The following is a 21,507-nucleotide window of genomic DNA, read 5'->3' on the forward strand; positions in this document are numbered from 1 at the left end:
CTAGTGGAACTGTAGCAGTTATTTTTTCCACCTGGTTAAGCTATGATGTCTCTTATGCATTTCCCCTGCCTTTTGCATCCCCCTTTATGAAACTTGGCTCCTAGCAAAGCAGACACCTACAGTCCATTGTTACTGTGCTATTTTAAGAATCAAGCTGACTGCGACAGAACATCAGTCAGAGTTTACATATACATGCTGGATTCTGTCTACAGTGAACAAGTACTCCTCAATACAACTTTGGAAGCTGTGGCTGTATGTGTGAGGAAGTCTGTAATTTACTGTCTGTAATGTGTATCTTTCTTCCAGAGCACATTGTCTGCACTGATTTCACAGTTCTCCTCCCCCCCCCCCCCCCCCCCTCCATCCTTCCTCAATTTGGATGACTTCTAGGCTCACAGGACCTCTGGGCCCACAGGACTTTCTGGGGGGTAACAATGACCATTGACCATGAAAAGGTCATCAAAACTTTTCTCACAGAGCTCGACCTTTGTCTCTTGAATACCGGTGCCCCCACACAATGCAGTGTGGCATACAGATCTTATTTGACCATTGATCTTTCCGTTTGCAGTTCTGACCTTTCCCTTCTATCCATTGGAGAGGATGACATGTTAGTGATCATTTTCCAGTCACCTTGTCACCTCCCTCAGCATCTCTTGCCTGGCCGTCTACATACATGGACTCTCAACTTTGCTGACTGGGATGCCTTTGCATTCTGCCAGTCCCTTGGCACTCCACGTCGTGGAGGTATCAATACACCTATGCAGAGAAAACCACAGCCATCGTATTGACATTAGACATAGTGATCCACTGTTTCTCAGTATTCCCTGTTGTTCCTCAACCGTGGGTGTTGCTGAATGCTGACTGCAGGGTGTCATACTAAAGGTGCAGTCCTGTGCTCTGTCGTGGCTGCCAATTTTCAATTGCAAGGACATGTTTATGCACTTTTGTTGCCATCGTACCACCTACCCACAACCATAACTCTACCTCAGGGACCAATTGCTTAATGTGATGGAGTCCTATCACTTTCTGGTACTGGTCTTTGATGTCTAGTTGATGTGACTTCCCCATCTTTGCTAGTGTAAGTGAACGTGCTGGTCACACCCTAATGCTCTTTGCTGCCTCAGTAACCCCAGCCGACATACAGAGACCGCTCTTCAAGTTTGCATTATTTCAGAGCTCTGATCCTTTCCTGTCTTGATTATGGGAATCTGGCATAAGACTTGGCATTACCTTCAGCATTGTGGATGCTGGATGCGATACACCATTGTGAGGTCCAACTTGCCACAAATGCCTTTCAGATCAGCCCTGTTAACAGCCCACTTTTGGAAGATTGGGCCCGTCCACTATGAATCAGGCACCAAAGCTTTTCATATTTGCTGCTCCCCGAGCATATGAACTGTCGTGTCCATTTTCCTTGGCAGGGGGATCAACCTTCCACAACAGAGGCCCATGACTAGTGTCACGATCACATATACTTTCTTTGCTCTGAACTCAACTTCATCCACTGTTGCCTCTTGACAGGGAGCAATCACTTACTTCTCTATGGTGTACACCCCATCCGTAGACCTGTCTTGACCTACTCTTTCGACTGAAAGACTCTGTTGACCGCATGGTTTTTTGCCACCTGTCCCTGGCCGTCCTTGATGCGGAAGTGGTATATAGTGATAGCTTATGGTCGACGGATGACTGGGTTTTGCCTACACACATGTAGGTTGCAGTGAATGGCGCTCCCTGTGTATTCACTGCAGAATTTATATCCCTCTGTCATGTTTGTTCTTGCTCTGGCAAGATGTTCTTAATTGGCAATGACTCCATTAATAGTCTTCTTCTGGCGATTGATGAGTGCTACCCTAGACACCCATCAGTTGTGACTCTCCAGGATCTCCTTTCTGATCCCCATCAAGCTGGACAGTAAGTCTGTTTGTGGACCCCAGGTCATGTTGGGATTCCAGGGAATGAATATACTGACCTATTGGCCAAGTTGGCCAGCAGGCTGCTTGCTATGGAGATGGTTTACTGGAATCAGACCTTTGGTTGAGTTTCCGCAGTCAGTTGTTGGTTAGGAGCGTGGTTTGGTGCGCCCTGGTTTCTCGGAACAAACTGTGAGCAGTAAACAGTCCACAACCCTGTGCCATTCTTCCCTTCATGCTTCTCACTGGGAATTTACCATTCTGTGTGCTTCACATTGGGCACACTTGGTTGACCTTTGGCCACACCCAGTGACGTGAGCACCCACCACACTCTTGGTGTCCTGCCTATCTCATGGTAACCCACATCCTACTAAAATTCCTAGTTTGATCACCTTATGGCAAAATGTTAAGCTTGTTGATTGGCTGCCTCTGGTGCTAGCTGACAACACAAAAGTAGCTGATCTGGTTTTACATTTTAACCCTATCCTCTCTGTGAAGTGCAGAAAATTGGCCCTCTCGGCCCCTTGAAGGATTGAAGGGGTGTCGCATCATCTGTTATGACCTGTGGGGTGCGTGGCTGCCTTGCTTGGTGGCCTGACCTGCCCTGGACATCACATTGTTGTGATGCAGCAGCCAGTTCCCTTGATGCCAAAGTTTGGGCTGCCACACATTTTCACGGAGCTGTCGCAAAATGTCACAGTATTACGTGGAATGCACTGTTTGGTTGGGTGGGGCGAATTCTTATTGCACAATTCCATTGGTATCAAAGAAAACGATGCTCATACTCTTCACTTTGCTCTTCACCTGTCTTGCTTTTTTGGGTCTTGGAGAGCCCGGGCTCTTCCACTGGGACGATTGTTGCTTTGTCTCTGGGTCATAGCTGTAAATCCAGCTCTGTCCCCCAAACACTTGTTGAATCATTGCAAGGGTCTATGTAGCACTTTTCCTGAGATTTGTACAAAATTTGATACACATTTGCTGTTCTGTTCACGGATCCATCATAAAATCGCCACACACCAAACACAGAGTATTACGGAAATCACTGAGGACACACAACATGTCCTCCCAGTTGAATGCCACTCTGCACACTGACTCATCAGATGTGCAGCTCTCGCCCCCTAGCAGTGCGAAGATCTACTACTCCTGCTTTCCAGATGGTAGTACCACTCCTGAAAATTTTGGATTCCACCTCGTAACTGCGGTCTGGTGGATGAATGGTAAATAGAAGTATTGTGACACTGTTGTAATGGCTGCAGTCAGTGTTAAAAGGTGTTAAAAAAGTTGCACATGAGCGTATTGGTTGGAATTGGCGAAGTGTAAGCATAACAAAGGTGAGCGGGACAAAATAAGAAAAGATGCAGATGGATAATATGAGAGAGCTCAAGTAGACACAGACTAATAGACAGTAATCCTGTCATCCCTGTACCCACCATACATGATAAAAACCCATCACAATGTACTCAACTCATTTAAATGCAAGATCCAGCTTGAAAATGGATTTCTTCAAAAGCTTACAAGTTTCTTTTTTGTATCCATGGACTACCCAAAATTTCTGCTTTTTGGTGAGTGATCTCCTCTTATCCAAAAGTATTTACATACAATATAATGTTCCTGATTAACTTTTCACAAATAATATAAGAAATAAATTAGAATGCCACTCACCATAAAGATGACTTGTTGAGTTGCAGACAGGCACAACGATAAGACTGATACACATGTGGCTATTGGCCAAAGCCTTCCTCAGCAAAGAAAATGTACACACATTCATACAAGCAAGCACATCTCATGCACACTCAGCCATCACCACTGGGAGCTCCGACTGGATTTTGTGGCATGACATGCTGCTCCAACAATCCGAGTGGTCATAACAATCTTCTTCACTTAAAACGTCCGTGCTGATAGGCTGTGGTCAGTGTATAAAACTCTCCCATGATGTTTCGTCTCCAGTTGCGGGAGACGTCGTCCGAGATAAAGTGGAGAAACTGCAAAGAGAATTCAAGGAAGCACTGATTATATAGGCAGTGCAGAGGGTGTCCCTGTCCATCACATGGTATCAGCTGTGAGATTGGTAATTCCAACATACCGATCGTTATTTGCATAAAGCTTCAAACCACCACCTCTAGACAAAAAAGAGATGTAATAAGAACCTTGGTAGACAGGGCATAAAAAATTTGTGAAGCTGTTTATTTAAAGGATGAGATTGAACATCTATGGTTGACATTCAGTAAGAATGGCTTATCTAGCAAGGAGATAGATTGAGCACCTTGCTCTAGGCAGAGAATCAGGAGCAACGACAAACAACAGCTGCCCAACGGCAAGGTTTTTCTTCTGTTCATTCGAATGGTCACAGATTGCATTGGGAAAGTGTTAAACAAGTATGGGGTAGAAATTATTTTCAGCCCACTTAGAAAATAGAAGAATATTTAAGATTAGCAAAAGATGCATGACATCCTTTCACTACATCGAGGGTATATAAAATTCCTTGTAGTTGTAGACAGGTTTATATTAGTACCACAATGAGAAGTGTAAACACCTGTCTTGTTGAACATAAGAGGAATTGCCCCCTGGGTGACACTGATAAATTGGCCATAGCAGGACATGTTTACCAGGAAGGTAATTATGAAATAAAATTCAGCGAGGCAAGCGTCATATCTAAAACCTCGCATTATTATGCATGCATGTATTGAGACTGATAAACACCGTAATAATTTTAACAGGAAAGAGGAAGGTGCTAAACTGGATAAAATTTGGATGTCAGCATTGCACTAGAAGCGTGATAATTGATTACTTTCAATCGAGAATGTTGGCATTTCCAGAGACAGTCTCGCAGCTGATGCCACGTCATGGACAGTGGTGCCGTCCACTCTGCATATATAATCAACGCTTCTTCGAGTTATCTTTGCAGTTTGCCGCTTTACCTCAGAGAATGTCTCCTGTACTCAGAGACGAAATGTCAGGGGAGAGTTTTATATGTTGACCGTGGCCTATCAGCCCTGAAGTTTTAAGTGAAGACAATACCAGCCATGAAAGCCTACATTACATGATCACAATAATCTTGTTTTTTCACAGCACACAGCTATGTGACCACTTGGATTGTTGGTGCAGCATCTCATGCCGCAAATTCAGGTCAGAACTGCTGGTGGTGGTGACTGACTGTGCATGAGGTGCTTCAGTGTGTGTGCGTGTGTGCGTGTGTGCGTGTGTGCGTGTGTGCGTGTGTGCGTGTGTGCGTGTGTGCGTGTGTGCGTGTGTGCGTGTGTGCGTGTGTGCGTGTGTGCGTGTGTGCGTGTGTGCGTGTGTGCGTGTGTGCGTGTGTGCGTGTGTGCGTGTGTGCGTGTGTGCGTGTGTGCGTGTGTGCGTGTGTGCGTGTGTGCGTGTGTGCGTGTGCGCGTGTGTGCGTGTGCGCGTGTGCGCGTGTGCGCGTGTGCGCGTGTGCGCGTGTGCGCGTGTGTGTGCGTGTGTGCGTGCGCGTGTGCGCGTGTGTGCGTGTGCGCGTGCGCGTGTGCGCGTGCGCGTGTGCGTGTGCGCGTGCGTTTTTTCATTGCTGATGAAGGCTTTAGCCAGTAGTTGCAAGTTTGTCAGTCTCAATTGTTCATCTTTACAGTAAGCAGCAATCTATTATATTCCTTATATTGTTGTTGTTCCAACCTGGGATTTCCATTGTTTGATTTTACTTTTTACAAACATTGAATCAGCAGCACTTGGTAGAATTTAGCTTCAGTTATTGTGTGAATTTTGTCAGAATGACTCCAGAGACACAATTCTGCGATATAGAGAATTGTTCTTTTCATCATTGCTATTGGTTTGTCACTTAAGAAAGTTTGGTGTGTTTTGTCCCTTCTAACTAAAGTTTTCAGTTTGCTACATTATTCACACATTATTCAATTTTTGCTCTTCTTCCAGAGGACTTTGTGAAGTTTTCTCCAAAACATTTAGGCCTTTACTTGAGACTTTTCATTGCTATTCCTCCCAAGTGTCCTCTAAGGATCATATTCAAAGTTATTCTCTCCATATGACCATATAATTACTATCTTTCAAGGTCTGTTAAGTCCGCAGACTCGTTTCCTGACCAAGTCCTATTATGTAGAGAAGCAATTTTGTGGAGTGTAAACTGACTGTAGACTAATAGTTGCTTTGTACATGAGATGCTGCTTTGTGACCTATTGTCTGTGGCTATGGTATGGTGTGAGATATCAAACTAAAATTCCCCTATTAATCATGAGAAACATAAATTAAGCTCAAATACTAACAAAGAGATAGAGGGGCTGGCCAGTACTTACCTCAGCTCAGTACAGCCGGTAGATACACAAAAAACAACCGAAAATTTACGTTCCTAGCTTTCGGAATAAATGTTCCTTCAAGCGTTGTCCACTGTACTCAAAGAGCGAGGACCTTGTCTCTCCTCAGTACTTCACTAGAAAAAGCACCTCTGTCAAGAGTGAATCGGAGGGTGACTCTATATTGAGTCCTTGCGATTAAGCGTTGTCCACTGTGTTTGCGCAACTGTGGTACTTGACTGTGTGGAGTATGTGGCAGAAGGACTGCGTCCACTCTGACACCTCAACCTACAAAGCTGTTACCCAGGATCCCATTCCCTCCATCCAGACTGAGCTGCAGAAAATCCTAAAAATCCAAGGTCCCTCACAAGGCCTCACAACGGCTTCCATAGACTTACTCCACCTGAGCCACGTACCCCCTACCTTCTACCTATTACCCAAAATCAACAAAGAGAACCATCCTGGCCGTCCTATTGTAGAAGGCTTCAAAGCCCCAACAGATCGTATCTCAGCTCTGGTAGACCAACACCTCCAACCTATCACCCGCAGACTCCCATCCTACATCAAGGACACAAACCACTTCCTAGAACACCTCAAATCCATTCCCACTCCTCTCCCACCTGAAACCTTCTCCCACCTGAAACCTTTCTTGTCACCATAGATGCTACATACCTTTACACAAACATTCCACGCACCCATGGTCTCTCTGCCCTTGAGCACTACCTCTCCCAACGCCCATCAGAAGATCATCCAAAAACCTCGTTCCTTATCACACTTACCAACTTCATCCTCACCCATAATTACTTCACTTTTGAAGGCCAGACCTACAAACAAATCAGGGGAACGGCCATGGGAACCAGGATGGCTCCGTCCTATGCCAACCTCTTCATGGGCCACATGGAGGAGGCTTTCCTGAAGACCCAACAGCTGCTTCCCCTGGCCTGGTATAGGTTTATAGATGACATCTTTGTGGTCTGGACTCATGGTGAACAAACACTCCTTAATTTTCTCCATAACCTCAACTCTTTTTCGAATCCGAGTTTCACCTGGTCCTTCTCTAAAACCCAAGCCACCTTCCTGGATGTTGACCTTCATCTTGAAGCTCACATCCACACCTCTGTCCATATCAAACCCACAAACAAACAACAGTACCTTCACTTTGATAGCTACCATCCATTCCACATCAAACGCTCCCTTCCCTACAGCCTAGGTATTTGTGGCAAACGTATCTGCTCCAGTGACGAATCTCTCAACAATTACACCAATAACCTGACCAGTGCTTTCCTCTCCCGCAACTATCCTGCAGACCTTGTCCACAAACAGATCTCCGAAGCAATACATTCGTCCCCATTCAACGACAATGTTTCTACCCTCAGATCACACAGAAACATCCCCCTTGTCACCCAATATTATCCTGGCCTCGAATACATCAATAAATTGCTCCGCCAGGGATATGACTTTCTCAAGTCAACCCCTGAAATGAGATCATCCCTTGACAAAATTCTCTCCACACCACCCAGAGTTGCCTTTCGTCCCCCCCCCCCCCCCCAACCTCCATAACATCCTTGTTAAACCCTACAATATTCCCAGACTACCTTCTCTACCCAGCGGTTCCTACCCCTGTAACCGACCCCGCTGCAAAACCTGCCCCATGCATCCCTCCACAACCACCTACTCCAGCCCCGCTACTGGTAAATCATACACAGTTCAAGGTAGGGCCACATGTGAAACTACACATGTCATTTATCAGCTGACATGCCTGCACTGCACAGCCTTTTACATTGGTATGACAACAACTAAACTGGCTGAGCGCATGAACGGACACAGACGAACTGTCCGCCTAGGAGACGTCCAATACCCAGTAGCGGAGCATGCCCTCCAGCACAATTCTAGGGACCTAGGAACCTGCTACACAGTATGTGCCATTTGGCTTCTCCCACCCAACACCAGTCCCTCTGAACTGCGGAGATGGGAACTTGCACTCCAACACATCCTTTCATCGCGCCATCCTCCTGGACGGAACCTACGTTAAACAACCTCACTCCCATTTACTCTTCGGTCTTCTCCTCTTTCCCTTTCCTCTTTAGCCATTCATGCATCTTTTCATCCTACATCTTTATACTATATACCTCTTTACTTCTGTATGCATCCTCTTTGGTTTGAAGCTGGCACAGTACTTACAATAGAATATCTTTGGCTTCCCTTTGACAACCATGCCTCCATCCTTGCTACCCTCCCTGTTTTCCTTTCCCTGTTGCTTCATAACTTCCCTTCTTCCCTTTCTTTCCCCTCTCCTCCCTGATGAAGGAACATTTATTCCGAAAGCTAGGAACGTAAATTTTTGTTTGTTTTTTGTGTATCTATCGGCTGTACTGAGCTGAGGTAAGTACTGGCCAGCCCCTCTATCTCTTTGTTAGTATTTGTTTCACATCTTTATATGAGATTTTTCATTAATTATATAAATTAAGCTCAGTGTCTTATAGTGATATCAGTTCTTTTGAAGAAGTACTGTGATTGCAAAGATGAGTTGTATGTGCCAGAGCTGCAAATATTAACAGAAGAATCACACCATTGGAATTAGTCACAAAATCTCAAAATGGCAGTTTCTTCCTTTTTATGTAAAGGAAAATACCTTTTGGAAATTTGTTAAATTCAAAGAGAGGCAGATGGAGTAAACAGTGCAGACCATCGAGATGAGTAGTGTGTGTGTGTGTGTGTGTGTGTGTGTGTGTGTGTTGGGGGGTGGGTTTATTGGAAGCAGAAGTTACTATTTCAGATGGCAAGTACTGGCGTGCCCAATTTGCTCCTTTGAAAGTAAAAGTAAATATACTTCAGGTACTATTTATGGCTGACAGTTCAGCATGTTGAATGATAGGTGCCAACTACCAGCCAATTGTTTGTTTACAAATGTCACATGCTCACTTTGTTGCCTGTTTAGAAGATATGTGCAGAGATCTTAGTCTAGTATGGCCTGCTACAAGTGCAATGTTTCACTTACAGAGTTACTTTGCAGTGTGCACAGAAGTAGCACATTTTTTGGAAACTGACAAATATGTTTGATTATCTTTCTCTTAGAGCATTTGTGGCAAAAGTGAGGTGCCCATTCCTTTTTGGCACATTGTGATCTAACCAGAAATTCAGCCTTTCCTAAGTGTAGCACAGCTACTGCTGCACAGTTCTAACAAAGTATTGTTATATCATAGTTTTTAGAAATCTGGACAATAACTTACCTAGACATGTTACATCAGTATCACCAATCACTCATAAACTAATAAAACCACAATCCCATTAGGTGTAAAAAACAACAAACAACATAAAATAAAAATAATTGCACTGCCAAATAACTAATCTGACATGTGCATCCCCCAAGTTGTCCTAAGTGTAGCTCATGGTTCAGCATGTCAAATATCAGTGAAGTAGACCTCTATGATGTAATGCATAAAGGAAAAAAGTATATATGAGAAATCTTCCCTGCTTTCTGACAGTGGACCTAGTCCCTATACTTGCTATGGTGTGATAAATCTCCTCCTCCTTCTCATCTTTATCTTCATCTTCTTGTAATCTTCTTCTTCAGCACTACAGACCTTGATGAGTCTTGCTCTTTTCAACAGCATACTTCATACAGTTTTCTTCTTTGCTGTTCCCTTTCCTTCTCAAATGTTGTAAGGTCAGCAACAGATTGCCCAGTCATGTTGCTTTTGGTTGGCTCTTTCTTCTGGCGGAGCACAATGTGCCTTTCGTTATTTGTTTGGACATCCATCATTTGCCAGTCTCTCAACATTTCCAAACCATGTATTCATTGAGATTTAATAATTTTTACTCTACCTTTTCTTTGCATAAGCCATTGCATTTCATAATTGACCTTACTTTCCAACTCAGTGTCTCTCTTACAGACCCATAATTTTTTGGGATGATTTTTCACTGGAATGTCCTTCGGCTGATTATACTGGGTTCTGTTACCATCCACATTACTGTCCCACACGTAACAACTCGTACAGCAGAATACTATACTCTTGAACTTTGTTGTTATTTTAAGTAGATAATTCTTAAATACTTGTAAGTTTACATAATAGACTCTTTCCTCCTTGTATCATTCCTCTACTACATTGTCTCATATTATTATTGTTATTAAAAGGACAGCTAGATAATGGAAGCAGCTGACAGCTTTAAAACATTTATTAGAGGCCTTTTTGTCTTGCGGTGGTCTTCTAGTGTGGGCATTGGACCTTACCATGTCTTTCATCTTGTTTGTTTGTAGCAAATCCAGTTTTTGCTTCTTATGCTTACATTATTTTGTACATCTCTTGATCCACTTGCAATATTGTCTGCACACATTTGACTGGATTTCATCATTATTCTATCTCTCTTGTCTACTTTTTTTTTTTGTATCAAATTATGTTGTGCTAAGTTAAATAGCTCTGTAAAAAGACCATCACCCTATTTCTCTCCATCTGTAAAGTTAAAAATCTTGCTCTTTTTTTTCTGCCTTTGTGTCCTTTTTTAATGCAACTTACTTTCTTAGTTTGTCATGGATGCCCAATTCTTTTAGTGCTTTATACAATGTGCTTTATACTTGTTAACACTATCAAAAGCTTGTTTAAAATCAACAGATGGGAAGTGGAGGTCTACATCATACACAGAATTTTTTTTTTACTTTATTTGTCTAATAACAAACATCTTACGAGAAATGCCCCTGTTTGTGTGGAAATGGCATTGGTATTGTTGGAGAATGATTTCAGCACACTCTATCCTTTAATTTTAATATCTTGTAGACTGTATTCAGTGAAGTTATACCTCCATAATTTTCACAAGCAAACTTTTTTAAATTTTGTGTGTTATTCCAGTTTTCCATTCCTCTGGCATTCTTTAGTTTTCCCAGATGTTATTTATTAGTGCATTTATTTAACGTTCTGACAGTATTCCACTATTCCACGTGCACCAAGTGCACAACATTTTTTTTTTTTTTTTTTAAATATGTCATTGACACCATCTGTTGTATTGTTAGTCTTCATGCTTCATCTCTTTCCTGATCTTTCACCTGTATATTCTTATCCTTTACTTGAGGATCTCTCGATACATGATCTTAGTTAGTATTGAGCATATCTTCAAAATATTCTCCCCATATATCTAATATTTTTTTGTTTGCCTCTGATTTTCTCACAGTTCAATTTTTACAAATGTTTATTGTTGGACGAAGATTTTTCCTCATCTATCCTGTTTCATGGTAGAATTTTCTTGTTTCCTTCTGTTCCTTTAATTCTTCTATCCCTTGAAATTTGACTTCAAGCCATTACATTTTTTCTCTCATACATGTCCTATGAGCACTGATCTCAATTCTTTATGCACCCTCACATTTCTTCTAAGATACAATAAATCATCCACTCAAAAATGGTGTGGCTGATTGCAGTTTTATTTTTGAGTGATCAAATAGAACTGAAAAGAAGGTGGAAAAGATTTATAGTTGCATCACAAACATATTGTCAAACTTAATGACATGAGTTCTTGTGTACAATCAATTGTAATGAGTCATTGTTAATGCACAATCCACTAATAAAGGTATACAAATTTAGTTTTCTATTGTATCCTATGTGGATCTAAAACTGTTATTGGTTTTGCCCACAGTTTGTTATATGAATGCTCTTCAGTCTTTTATATATCTTTTTTGTGTAGTTGGTACTGTAAAGCTTCCAAGTATTTGAAAAAGGAAGACATGACCACCGGGAAGCTGCAATATGTATACTGTTGTGTGGTGTCAGATGTCATACACACCATTTACACTAAGCTTACAACGTATTTGGAAAAGGTGAATCTGTTTATTGTAAATTTCAAAAATTTTGTGAAGTGTCTCAGTTATAGAGGTAAATGTACATATGATCATAATGCTTAACTCTTAGCACATGACAGTTGTGCACCATTGTTAGCCAGTATGACTTAATTATGTTCAACCATATTATGACAGTGCTATCAGAACTAGTTGTTGAATAAAGAGAAGTTGTATTATAGCTTTCCTGCAGCCTTATCTTCCTTTTGCAGTCTTCTGTTAATGCTCATAAGACATCTGTATATACTGATTAACATTGTTATTGCCTCTGCTAAATATTTTGTCTCGTGGTTATTGAAGGATGATTAATATAAACTGAATCTTTGTCAACAATGCATGAATACTGAATTTATCTCAGTCTTGCATTTAGCAAATTTCAGGCACGATTAGAAAGTTACACTTAGCCCTCTTAAACCATGCTCGCTACCATGTGGACTCATTAGCTTTTCTCCTTGCATGCTACTCACTCACTTCACAGCAGTAGTTAGTCCCAACAAGATCAAGCTTCTGCACTGTAAACAAAATTAAAACTACATACAGTAATTTTGCATTGAAATGAATAACTATTTTTTCAAACACATACAGCTGTAATTCATCAATAAATATTAAAATGGTTATCAGTGCAGAATAAACAAGGTAAATGTCAGCTATTTAATACACCTACAGATTATCAGTTTTTTTGAAGGTAGCAGCTTGTTTGTTTCATCTCCTGTTTCAAAGTTAGCGTTTGTAAGCAGAAGAGCAAAGCACACTGTAATATCAGTTTGTCTGTCCAGTGTGTAGATTTAATTTATGGTAGCAAATAACGTTTAGATAAGGCGTAACCTATGAAATGTGTGAAAAATACTAAGATTTATTCAGCACATTGAAATAAGTCACTGTTGAATAAATGAACTAGTTTGAAACCTGTCAATGGTGAATCATAGTCCACTAGAGCCAAAAATCAAACAAAATAGTTCAACCAGAATCCAGGAATACAAAGCAAAGTTGACATACACAGTAGCAAAGTTTTCCAATATGGTAATCCAGTCCATAGGCAATGGCTAGTTTTCAGAATTCAATGAGACGATGTCACTAGCTTGTAGATGATTGCAGAGTTCATTACATGGTTGCTGCAGGACATTGTATTCTGGGCGTGTACTGTGGTAGGAGCATATTGCTAGTGTCCACAGTGTGGGTCATAGTGACTGTCAAAGTGGGCCATAGCGACTTATCAGTGATTGCAATGTTGATATAGACGTCATTGTTAGAGCGTGAGTTGTGAAGCATTATGTGTTGCAAGAAATGAATAGCCAAGGGATCCATTTTCACCATTTGTGTCATTAACAGATCATGTGGGTGTACATGTATTAACTGATGCACTAATAATTTGTACTTATGAGCAGTTGTTATTTACAGATTGTTAATTTGTGTGTGCTATCAGTATTCGTAGAACAGGAACTTCTGCTTTCTGATTGCTGCAAAAGGAATAGCTAATGCTTGTAAGCAACAACCTATCTCCTTGTGGCATAGTACAAGTTAAAATATTACATCCAGGAAGGTCCCTAATTGAAGAAAAAAAAAAAGCTATGGGAAGTGGACCTATAACATGCTCATATCTGGAGTGGGAGTCAGTTGTGAATAAGGTGATAGGAGGTAGAAAAGGTGCATCTACAGATTAAACAAGGAGTATTTCAATTGTTCTGATGTCTTTTGCATATGCATAGCAACTAAGCTGTGATCTTACGGCTGAGACTTGGCAAATCTGTGTAGTGGTGGTGGTGGTAAGAAGGGGGGTGAGGGATTTGGCAGAAGATTTGTGTTTTTTTCAGTACTTGGGTTTGCTTGAATTATCTCCTTGGTGACTGAACAAATGAATGCATCAACAATTAGGCTATCCTATTTAGAGTGAAGTTGATCAATTTTTTGTGGTGCCTTTGGAAACTTGATGCTTGTGTGAGCTGGAAGTCTAAGAGCCCCCCCCCCCCCCCTCCACCCCCCCTCCTCTCTCTCTCTCTCTCTCTCTCTCTCTCTCTCTCTCTCTCTCTCTCTCTCTCTCTGCCTTGCAAGTGCAGTCTTTTCATTGATAAAAGTTTATCTGTTTTCATGATCAATGCTGTACATTAACACACGAACAAGAGTGGAACACATTTTTTGCTCATTTTGATTTAACATATAGAATAAAACTGTGTTCTAACCACAACAACAAAACAAAGTTCTTAAGAGTGATAATTCAAATGGGAATATCTAACAAGCAGTTTTAAATGCCTTGCTCACGAACTCCTATCAAGATAGAGTTGCAGAGGTTGATGTTTGTTGACTAGACAGCTGTACAGACTGAGACACAAGATTATCAGAAGCAATGTAGTCGTATCCTATGCTGCTAAGATACCATGTCTCATTTCATCAGAAAACATCTTGGAGCAGCATTGTCACTTGAAGATAGCAGCACTGCATATGGACTGATACTCTTTGCAGTAAATATTTCTTCTTTGATTCAGTGCATTCTTCAACAGAACCACTTCATTAGCATTCTATATTACTTGCATGTACTATACCCTCCATCTCCTTCTTGGTTCAAGATACATAACTCCTAATAGGTTTACTTTTCCAAATCATTGGTTTGTTTCCCAGAGTTACACTAACACAACTATACCAACATTTTCTTTTGACAGTTCCCCTCTAGAGTTCCAAATGCAATGTCACTGCCTTTTCACTCAGTGTGTGGTAAGCTACAGAGTACTGTTGACAAAGAGTACTGTTGACTGTGTCCACATTACCATCCTCAAATCAATTTCTCCATGTAAAAAAGGCTTGTCCTGTGATCTGAGGTCATTTCCTTAAATTTACCAACTTCATCACTAAGGAGTAGCCGTTATGTCTAATAACAAATCACAGATGGATTATTTTGTGTGGTAAGGTACAGTATCTAAAAGAACATGAGCTTGATGTACTAACATTGTTTGAAATGACTAGAAGCAGTTGGAGAAAAATTAGTCATGGTATTTTGTTTAGTCTGATACAGTTGACTTCTGGAAGCAAACCACCTGTTCTCACTGACCTAAAAAGCAACTCCAGGCATATTGACAGATGTAAGAACATATTGTTCTTGTTGTGGTCTTCGGTTCAGAGACTGGTTTGATGCAGCTCTACATGCTACTCTATCCTGTGCGAGCTTTTTCATCTCCGAGTAACTACTGCAACCTACATCCTTCTGAGTCTGCTTACTGTATTAATCTCTTGGTTTCCCTCTACGATTTTTACCCTCCATGCTTCCCACAATACTAAATTGGTGATCCCTTAATGCCTTAGAACATTTCCTACCGACATTCTGTTTAAGTGCTCTACCAGGTCCTTTGCTGACTCAGACAGAATTACAGTGTCTTTGTCAAACCTCAAAGTTTTTGTTTCTTCTCCATGGATTTTAATTCCTACTCCAAGTTTTTCTTTTGTTTCCTTTACTGCTTGCTCTGCTTCCCTTTCATGCTCCTCGACTCTTGTAATTGCCATCTGGTTTCTGTACAAATTGTAGATAGCCCTTCAATGCCTGTATTTGACCCCTGCCACCTTCAAAATATGAAAGAGAGTATTCCAGCCAACATTGTCAAAAGCTTTCTCTAAGTCTACAAATGCTAGAAACATGGATTTGACTTTCCTTAATCTATCTTCTAAGATAAGTTGTAGGGTCAGTATTGCATCGAGTGTTCCAACATTTCTAAGTAATCTAAACTGACTTTCTCCGAGGTTGGCTTCAACCAGTTTTTCAATTCATCTGTAAAGAATTCATGTTAGTATTTTGGTAATTTTCACACCTGTCAACACTTGTTTTTTGGGATTGGAATTATTATAATGTTCTTGAAGTCTGAGGGTATTTGGCCTGTCTCATACATCTTGCTCACCAGATAGAGAGTTTTGTTGTGGCATGCTCTCTCAAGACTATCAGTTCTAATGGAATGTTGTCTACTCCCGGGGCCTTTCTTTGACTTAGGTCTTTCAGTGCTCTGTCAAAGTTTTCACACACTATCATACTTCCTATTTCATCTTCATCCAAATTCTCTTTCATTTCCATAATATTGCCCTCAAGTACATCACGCTTGTGTAGATGGTCTATAAATTCCTTCCACCTTTCTGCATTCCCTTCTTTGCTTAGGACTTGTTTTCCATCTGGTTCTCTTTTCTGTTTCTTTAATTTTCCTGTAGGCAGTATCTATCTTACCCCCAGTGATAAATGCCTCTAAATCCTTAGTTATCCTCTACCCATCCTTGCTTAGCTGATTTACATTTCCTGTCGCTCTCATTTTTGAGATGTTTGTATTCCTTTTTGCCTGCTTCATTTACTGCATTTTCATATTTTCTCCTTTTATCAATTAAGTACAATATCTCTTCTGTTACCCAAGGATTTCTACTAGCCCTTGTAGTTTTACCTACTTGCTCCTCTGCTGTCTTCACTATTTCATATCTCAAACCTACCCATTCATTTTCCTCTGTATTTCTTTCCCCTGTACTTGTTGTTTCCTGATGCTCTCTCTGAAAATATCTACAACCTCTGGTTCTTTCAGTTTATCTAGGTCCCATCTCCTCAACTTCGACCCATCATGCAATTTCTACTGTTTTAATCTACAGTTCATAACCAATAAATTGTGGTCAGAGGCCACATCTGCCCTGGAAATGTATTTCAATTTAAAACCTGGTACCTAAATCTCTGTCTTACCATTATATAATCTATCTGAATCTTCCAGGACCTCCAGGCCTCTTCCATGTGTACAATCTTCTTTCATGATACTTAAACCAAGTGTTACTTATGATTGAATTAGCCTCTGGGCAAAATTCTACTAGACTGTTTCCTCTTTCACTCCATACCCCCAGTCCATAATCACCTACAACTTTTCCTTCTCTTCCTTTTCCTTCTATCGAATTCTAGTCTCCCATGACTATCAAATTTTCATCTCCCTTCACTATCTGAATAATTTCTTTTATCATTTCTTCAGTATCTTCTTCATCTGCAGAGCTATTTGGCATATAAACTTGTACTGCTGTGGTAGGCATGGTGTTTGTGTCTATCTTGGCTACAATAATACATTCACAACGCTGTTTGTAGTAGCTTAACTGTGCTCCTATTTTTTTATTCATTATTAAACCCACTCTTGCATTACTGTATTTATGAACCTGTATTCACATGACCAGAAGTCTTGTTCCTCCTGCCACTGGATTTTACCATTTCCGACTATATCTAACTTTAACCTATCCATTTCCCTTTCTAAATTTTCTGATCTGCCTGCCCAATTAAAGGATCTGACATTCCAGGCTCCGATTCGTAGCATGCCAGTTTCCTTTCTCCTGATAATGATGTCCTCCTGAGTAGACCCCACCTGGAGATCTGAGTGGGGGACTATTTTACCTTCGGAATATTTTATCCAAGAGGACACCATCATCATTTAACTATACAGTAAAGCTGCACGTCCTCACAAAAAAATTACAGCTGTAGTTTCCCCGTGCTTTCAGCCATTCACAATACCAGCAGAGCAATGCCATTTTGGTTAATGTTACAAGGCCAGATCAGTCAATCATCCAGACTGTTGATCTTGCAACTATTGCGAAGGCTGTGCCCCTCTTCAGGAATCACATGTTCATCTGGCCTCTCAGCAGATACCCCTCTGTTGGGGTGGCACCTATGGTATGGCTATCAGTATCGCTGAGGCATGCAAGCCTTCCCACCAATAGCAAGGTCAATGGTTCAAAGGGGGTATAAGAACATAAACATTATTAATAGCTAGAAGGGATACAGATTACTTGTGGTACTGTTCCAGGTAGCTTTATGCACACATTAATAACATATATTTAGTTTGTCTTCTTTAGTTTCAGTGTTTCAATTAGATATTTGACCAGCCTGTGTAGTTTATCATGCAAACATATATCACTAGTGTGTGTCATATTTTATATGTTCAACATTTCTTAAACAGATACCTTTTTTGCAGATTCTTCTCTAAGCCAACTTGCTAAAAAATTTTTTCCACTGGCATCACACTATTCAATTATTGCGCGTTTCATAGAAGAAAAGAGGCAGTTTGAATGTGGTCAAGTGAATCATGCTTTGGTAGCAGCTGTAGACAGTCTAATCAAAGAATACTTGGTATCAATATCACAGCTAGAGGCATACAATCATCGTGGCTCACTCAACTTACAGGAACTTTGGTTTTATATTCAACACTGGCAGCGCACCCTTGAGGTTCTTGCTGATATTGCTACTTTTATATGCAGGGTGAGTACTCTGGAAAGACTAAAGCTTTTACAATGGCATTTAGAAGCCATTTATTTTTGGTAATGGCTTTTCATACATTCCATTTATTAATTCTGTTTTACATTCTCTGCTATAGTCTTATTTTTATGTCTTGTTTACATGTTTGTCATTGAGTCTCCTGTATTAGTTGAATCGTCTATTTCCTTTTTAAAGATGATGAACAACAATTGATGAGTTTGTGTCTACAGATGTTTGATTGGGCAGCAATAATTATTTTATTTTGTCGGACTCGTGATATCTATGTACAAATGTTGTTATATGAAACACCCGTATAGATTGTTGCATTATACACAAAGTTGAAAACAACTACTTTTCAAATTGGTCTACTCCTTTCACAAACAAAGTACATACTAATGATAATACAGGCAATGGATGAGGCAATGCATGCTATAGTTGAGGAAGATGAGAGAATGTGTATATACCATTGAGGTAATTTGCTATTTACCTTCACTATTATAACTTACCTGAAGAAACAATACTGATGGCAACAGGCACAACTAACAGCTCATGCTGCAAATGGAGGCAGAATGTACCAGTAATTTTCTGAGATTGGTCAGTATAACCCGCATGTACTGCCAGGCTTGATGCCAGTGTTATTAAATAGAAAGAAACTTCCACATGGGAAAAATATATTAAAAACAAAGATTCCAAGACTTACCAAGCGGGAAAGCGCCGGCAAACAGGCACAATGAACAAAACACACAAACACACACACAGAATTACTAGCTTTCGCAACCGATGGTTGCTTCTTCAGGAAGGAGAGGGAAAGACGAAAGGATGTGGGTTTTAAGGGAGAGGGTAAGGAGTCATTCCAATCCCGGGAGCGGAAAGACTTCGCTTAGGGGGAAAAAAAAGGACAGGTGTATACTTGCGCGCGTACACACACACACACACACACACACACACACACACACACACGCACACACATCCATCCGCACATACACAGACACAAGCAGACATATTTAGGCAAAGAGTAAGGGCAGAGATGTCAGTCGAGGCGGAAGTACAGAGGCAAAGAAGTTGTTGAAAGACAGGTGAGGTATGAGCGACGGCAACTTGAAATTAGCGGAGGTTGAGGCCTGTTGGATATCGAGAAGAGAGGATATACTGAAGGGCGAGTTCCCATCTCCGGAGTTCGGATAGGTTGGTGTTGGTGGGAAGTATCCAGATAACTCGGACGGTGTAACACTGTGCCAGGATGTGCTGGCCGTGCACCAAGGCATGTTTAGCCACAGGGTGATCCTCATTACCAACAAACACTGTCTGTCTGTGTTCATTCATGCGAATGGACAGTTTGTTGCTGGTCATTCCCACATAGAAAGCGTCAAAGTGCAGGCAGGTCAGTTGGTAAATCACGTGGGTGCTTTCACACGTGGCTCTCCCTTTGATTGTGTACACCTTCCGGGTTACAGGACTGGAGTAGGTAGTGGTGGGAGGGTGCATGGGACAGGTTTTACACCGGGGCAGTTACAAGGGTAGGAGCCAGAGGGTAGGGAAGGTGGTTTGGGGATTTCATAGGGATGAACCAAGAGGTTACAAAGGTTAGGTGGACGGCGGAAAGACACTCTTGGTGGAGTGGGGAGGATTTCATGAAGGATGGATCTCATTTCGGGGCAGGATTTTAGGAAGTCGTATCCCTGCTGGAGAGCCACATTCAAGGTCTGATCCAGTCCCGGGAAGTATTCTGTCACAAGTGGGGCACTTTTGGGGTTCTTCTGTGAGAGGTTCTGGGTTTGAGGGGATGAGGAAGTGGCTCTGGTTATCTGCTTCTGTACCAGGTTGGGAGGGTAGTTGCGGGATGCGAAAGCTGTTTTCAGGTTGTTGGTGTAATGGTCGAGGGATTCAGGACTGGAGCAGATTCGTTTGCCACGAAGGCCTAGGCTGTAGGGAAGGGACCGTTTGATATGGAATGGGTGGCAGCTGTCATAATGGAGGTACTGTTGCTTGTTGGTGGGTTTGATGTGGACGGATGTGTGAAGCTGGCCATTGGACAGATGGAGGTCAACGTCTAGGAAAGTGGCATGGGATTTGGAGTAGGACCAGGTGAATCTGATGGAACCAAAGGAGTTGTGACAGAATACTTCCCGGGACTGGATCAGACCTTGAATGTGGCTCTCCAGCTGGGATACGACTTCCTAAAATCCTGCCCCGAAATGAGATCCATCCTTCATGAAATCCTCCCCACTCCACCAAGAGTGTATTTCCGCCGTCCACCTAACCTTCGTAACATCTTGGTTCATCCCTATGAAATCCCCAAACCACCTTCCCTACCCTCTGGCTCCTACCCTTGCAACCGCCCCCGGTGTAAAACCTGTCCTATGCACCCTCTCACCACCACCACCTACTCCAGTCCTGTAACCCGGAAGGTGTACACGATCAAAGGGAGAGCCACGTGTGAAAGCACCCACGTGATTTACCAACTGACCTGCCTGCACTGTGATGCTTTCTATGTGGGAATGACCAGCAACAAACTGTCCATTCGCATGAATGGACACAGGCAGACAGTGTTTGTTGGTAATGAGGATATTTCAAAATATGTCTGCTTGTGTCTGTGTATGTGTGGATGGATATATGTGTGTGTGTGTGTGTGTGTGTGTGTGTGCGAGTGTACACCTGTCCTTTTTTTTCCCCTAAGGGAAGTCTTTCCGCTCCCGGGATTGGAATGACTTCTTACCCTCTCCCTTAAAACCCACATCCTTTCATTTTTCCCTCTCCTTCCCTCTTTCCTGACGAAGCAACTGCCAGTTGCGAAAGCCCGTAATTCTGTGTGTGTGTTTGTGTGTTTTGTTCATGTGCCTGTCTGCCGGCGCTTTCCCGCTTGGTAAGTCTTGGAATCTTTGTTTTTAATATATATATATATATATATATATACTAGTGTCGAAAATTTTGGCGTATTGAATTGTATTTCATACACCGGACAAATACTGATGACAAGCTAAAACTGTGTCTTGGGCTCTTATGGAAACCCAGATCCCTGCCTAGGAAGGGGTGTGTGTGTGTGTGTGTGTGTGTGTGTGTGTGTGTGTGTGTGTGTGTGGGGTACAATCGAACTTTGCACCATTTCAGTGCAGTAATGTGATCATTGTAAGTAAGTACTTCTTTTAAATTTTAAATTCAGTGCATTAATGCAGTCTTACTAATTAAGTGTTGTAAAATGATCCTTTCATATAGTGTTCATTAAAAAAGAGCTTATTTGTTTTTGGTTGTAAATATTTGTAATGT

General features: G+C 41.6%; 1 protein-coding gene across 2 annotated transcripts in view; it reads left to right on the plus strand.

The window, feature by feature from the left end:
- LOC126281536 (gamma-tubulin complex component 2-like) overlaps positions 1–21,507 on the plus strand; it is a 189,084-nt gene that overhangs the window by 50,988 nt on the left and 116,589 nt on the right. For both annotated transcript variants that reach the window (XM_049980587.1, XM_049980586.1), the window contains exon 6: positions 17,963–18,246. In XM_049980587.1, coding sequence (XP_049836544.1) covers positions 17,963–18,246 — 284 coding nt within the window. The remainder of the gene's footprint in view (positions 1–17,962; positions 18,247–21,507) is intronic.

The sequence above is a fragment of the Schistocerca gregaria genome, chromosome 7 (genome assembly GCF_023897955.1).
Source record: "Schistocerca gregaria isolate iqSchGreg1 chromosome 7, iqSchGreg1.2, whole genome shotgun sequence".
Classification (NCBI taxonomy): Eukaryota; Metazoa; Arthropoda; class Insecta; order Orthoptera; family Acrididae; genus Schistocerca; species Schistocerca gregaria.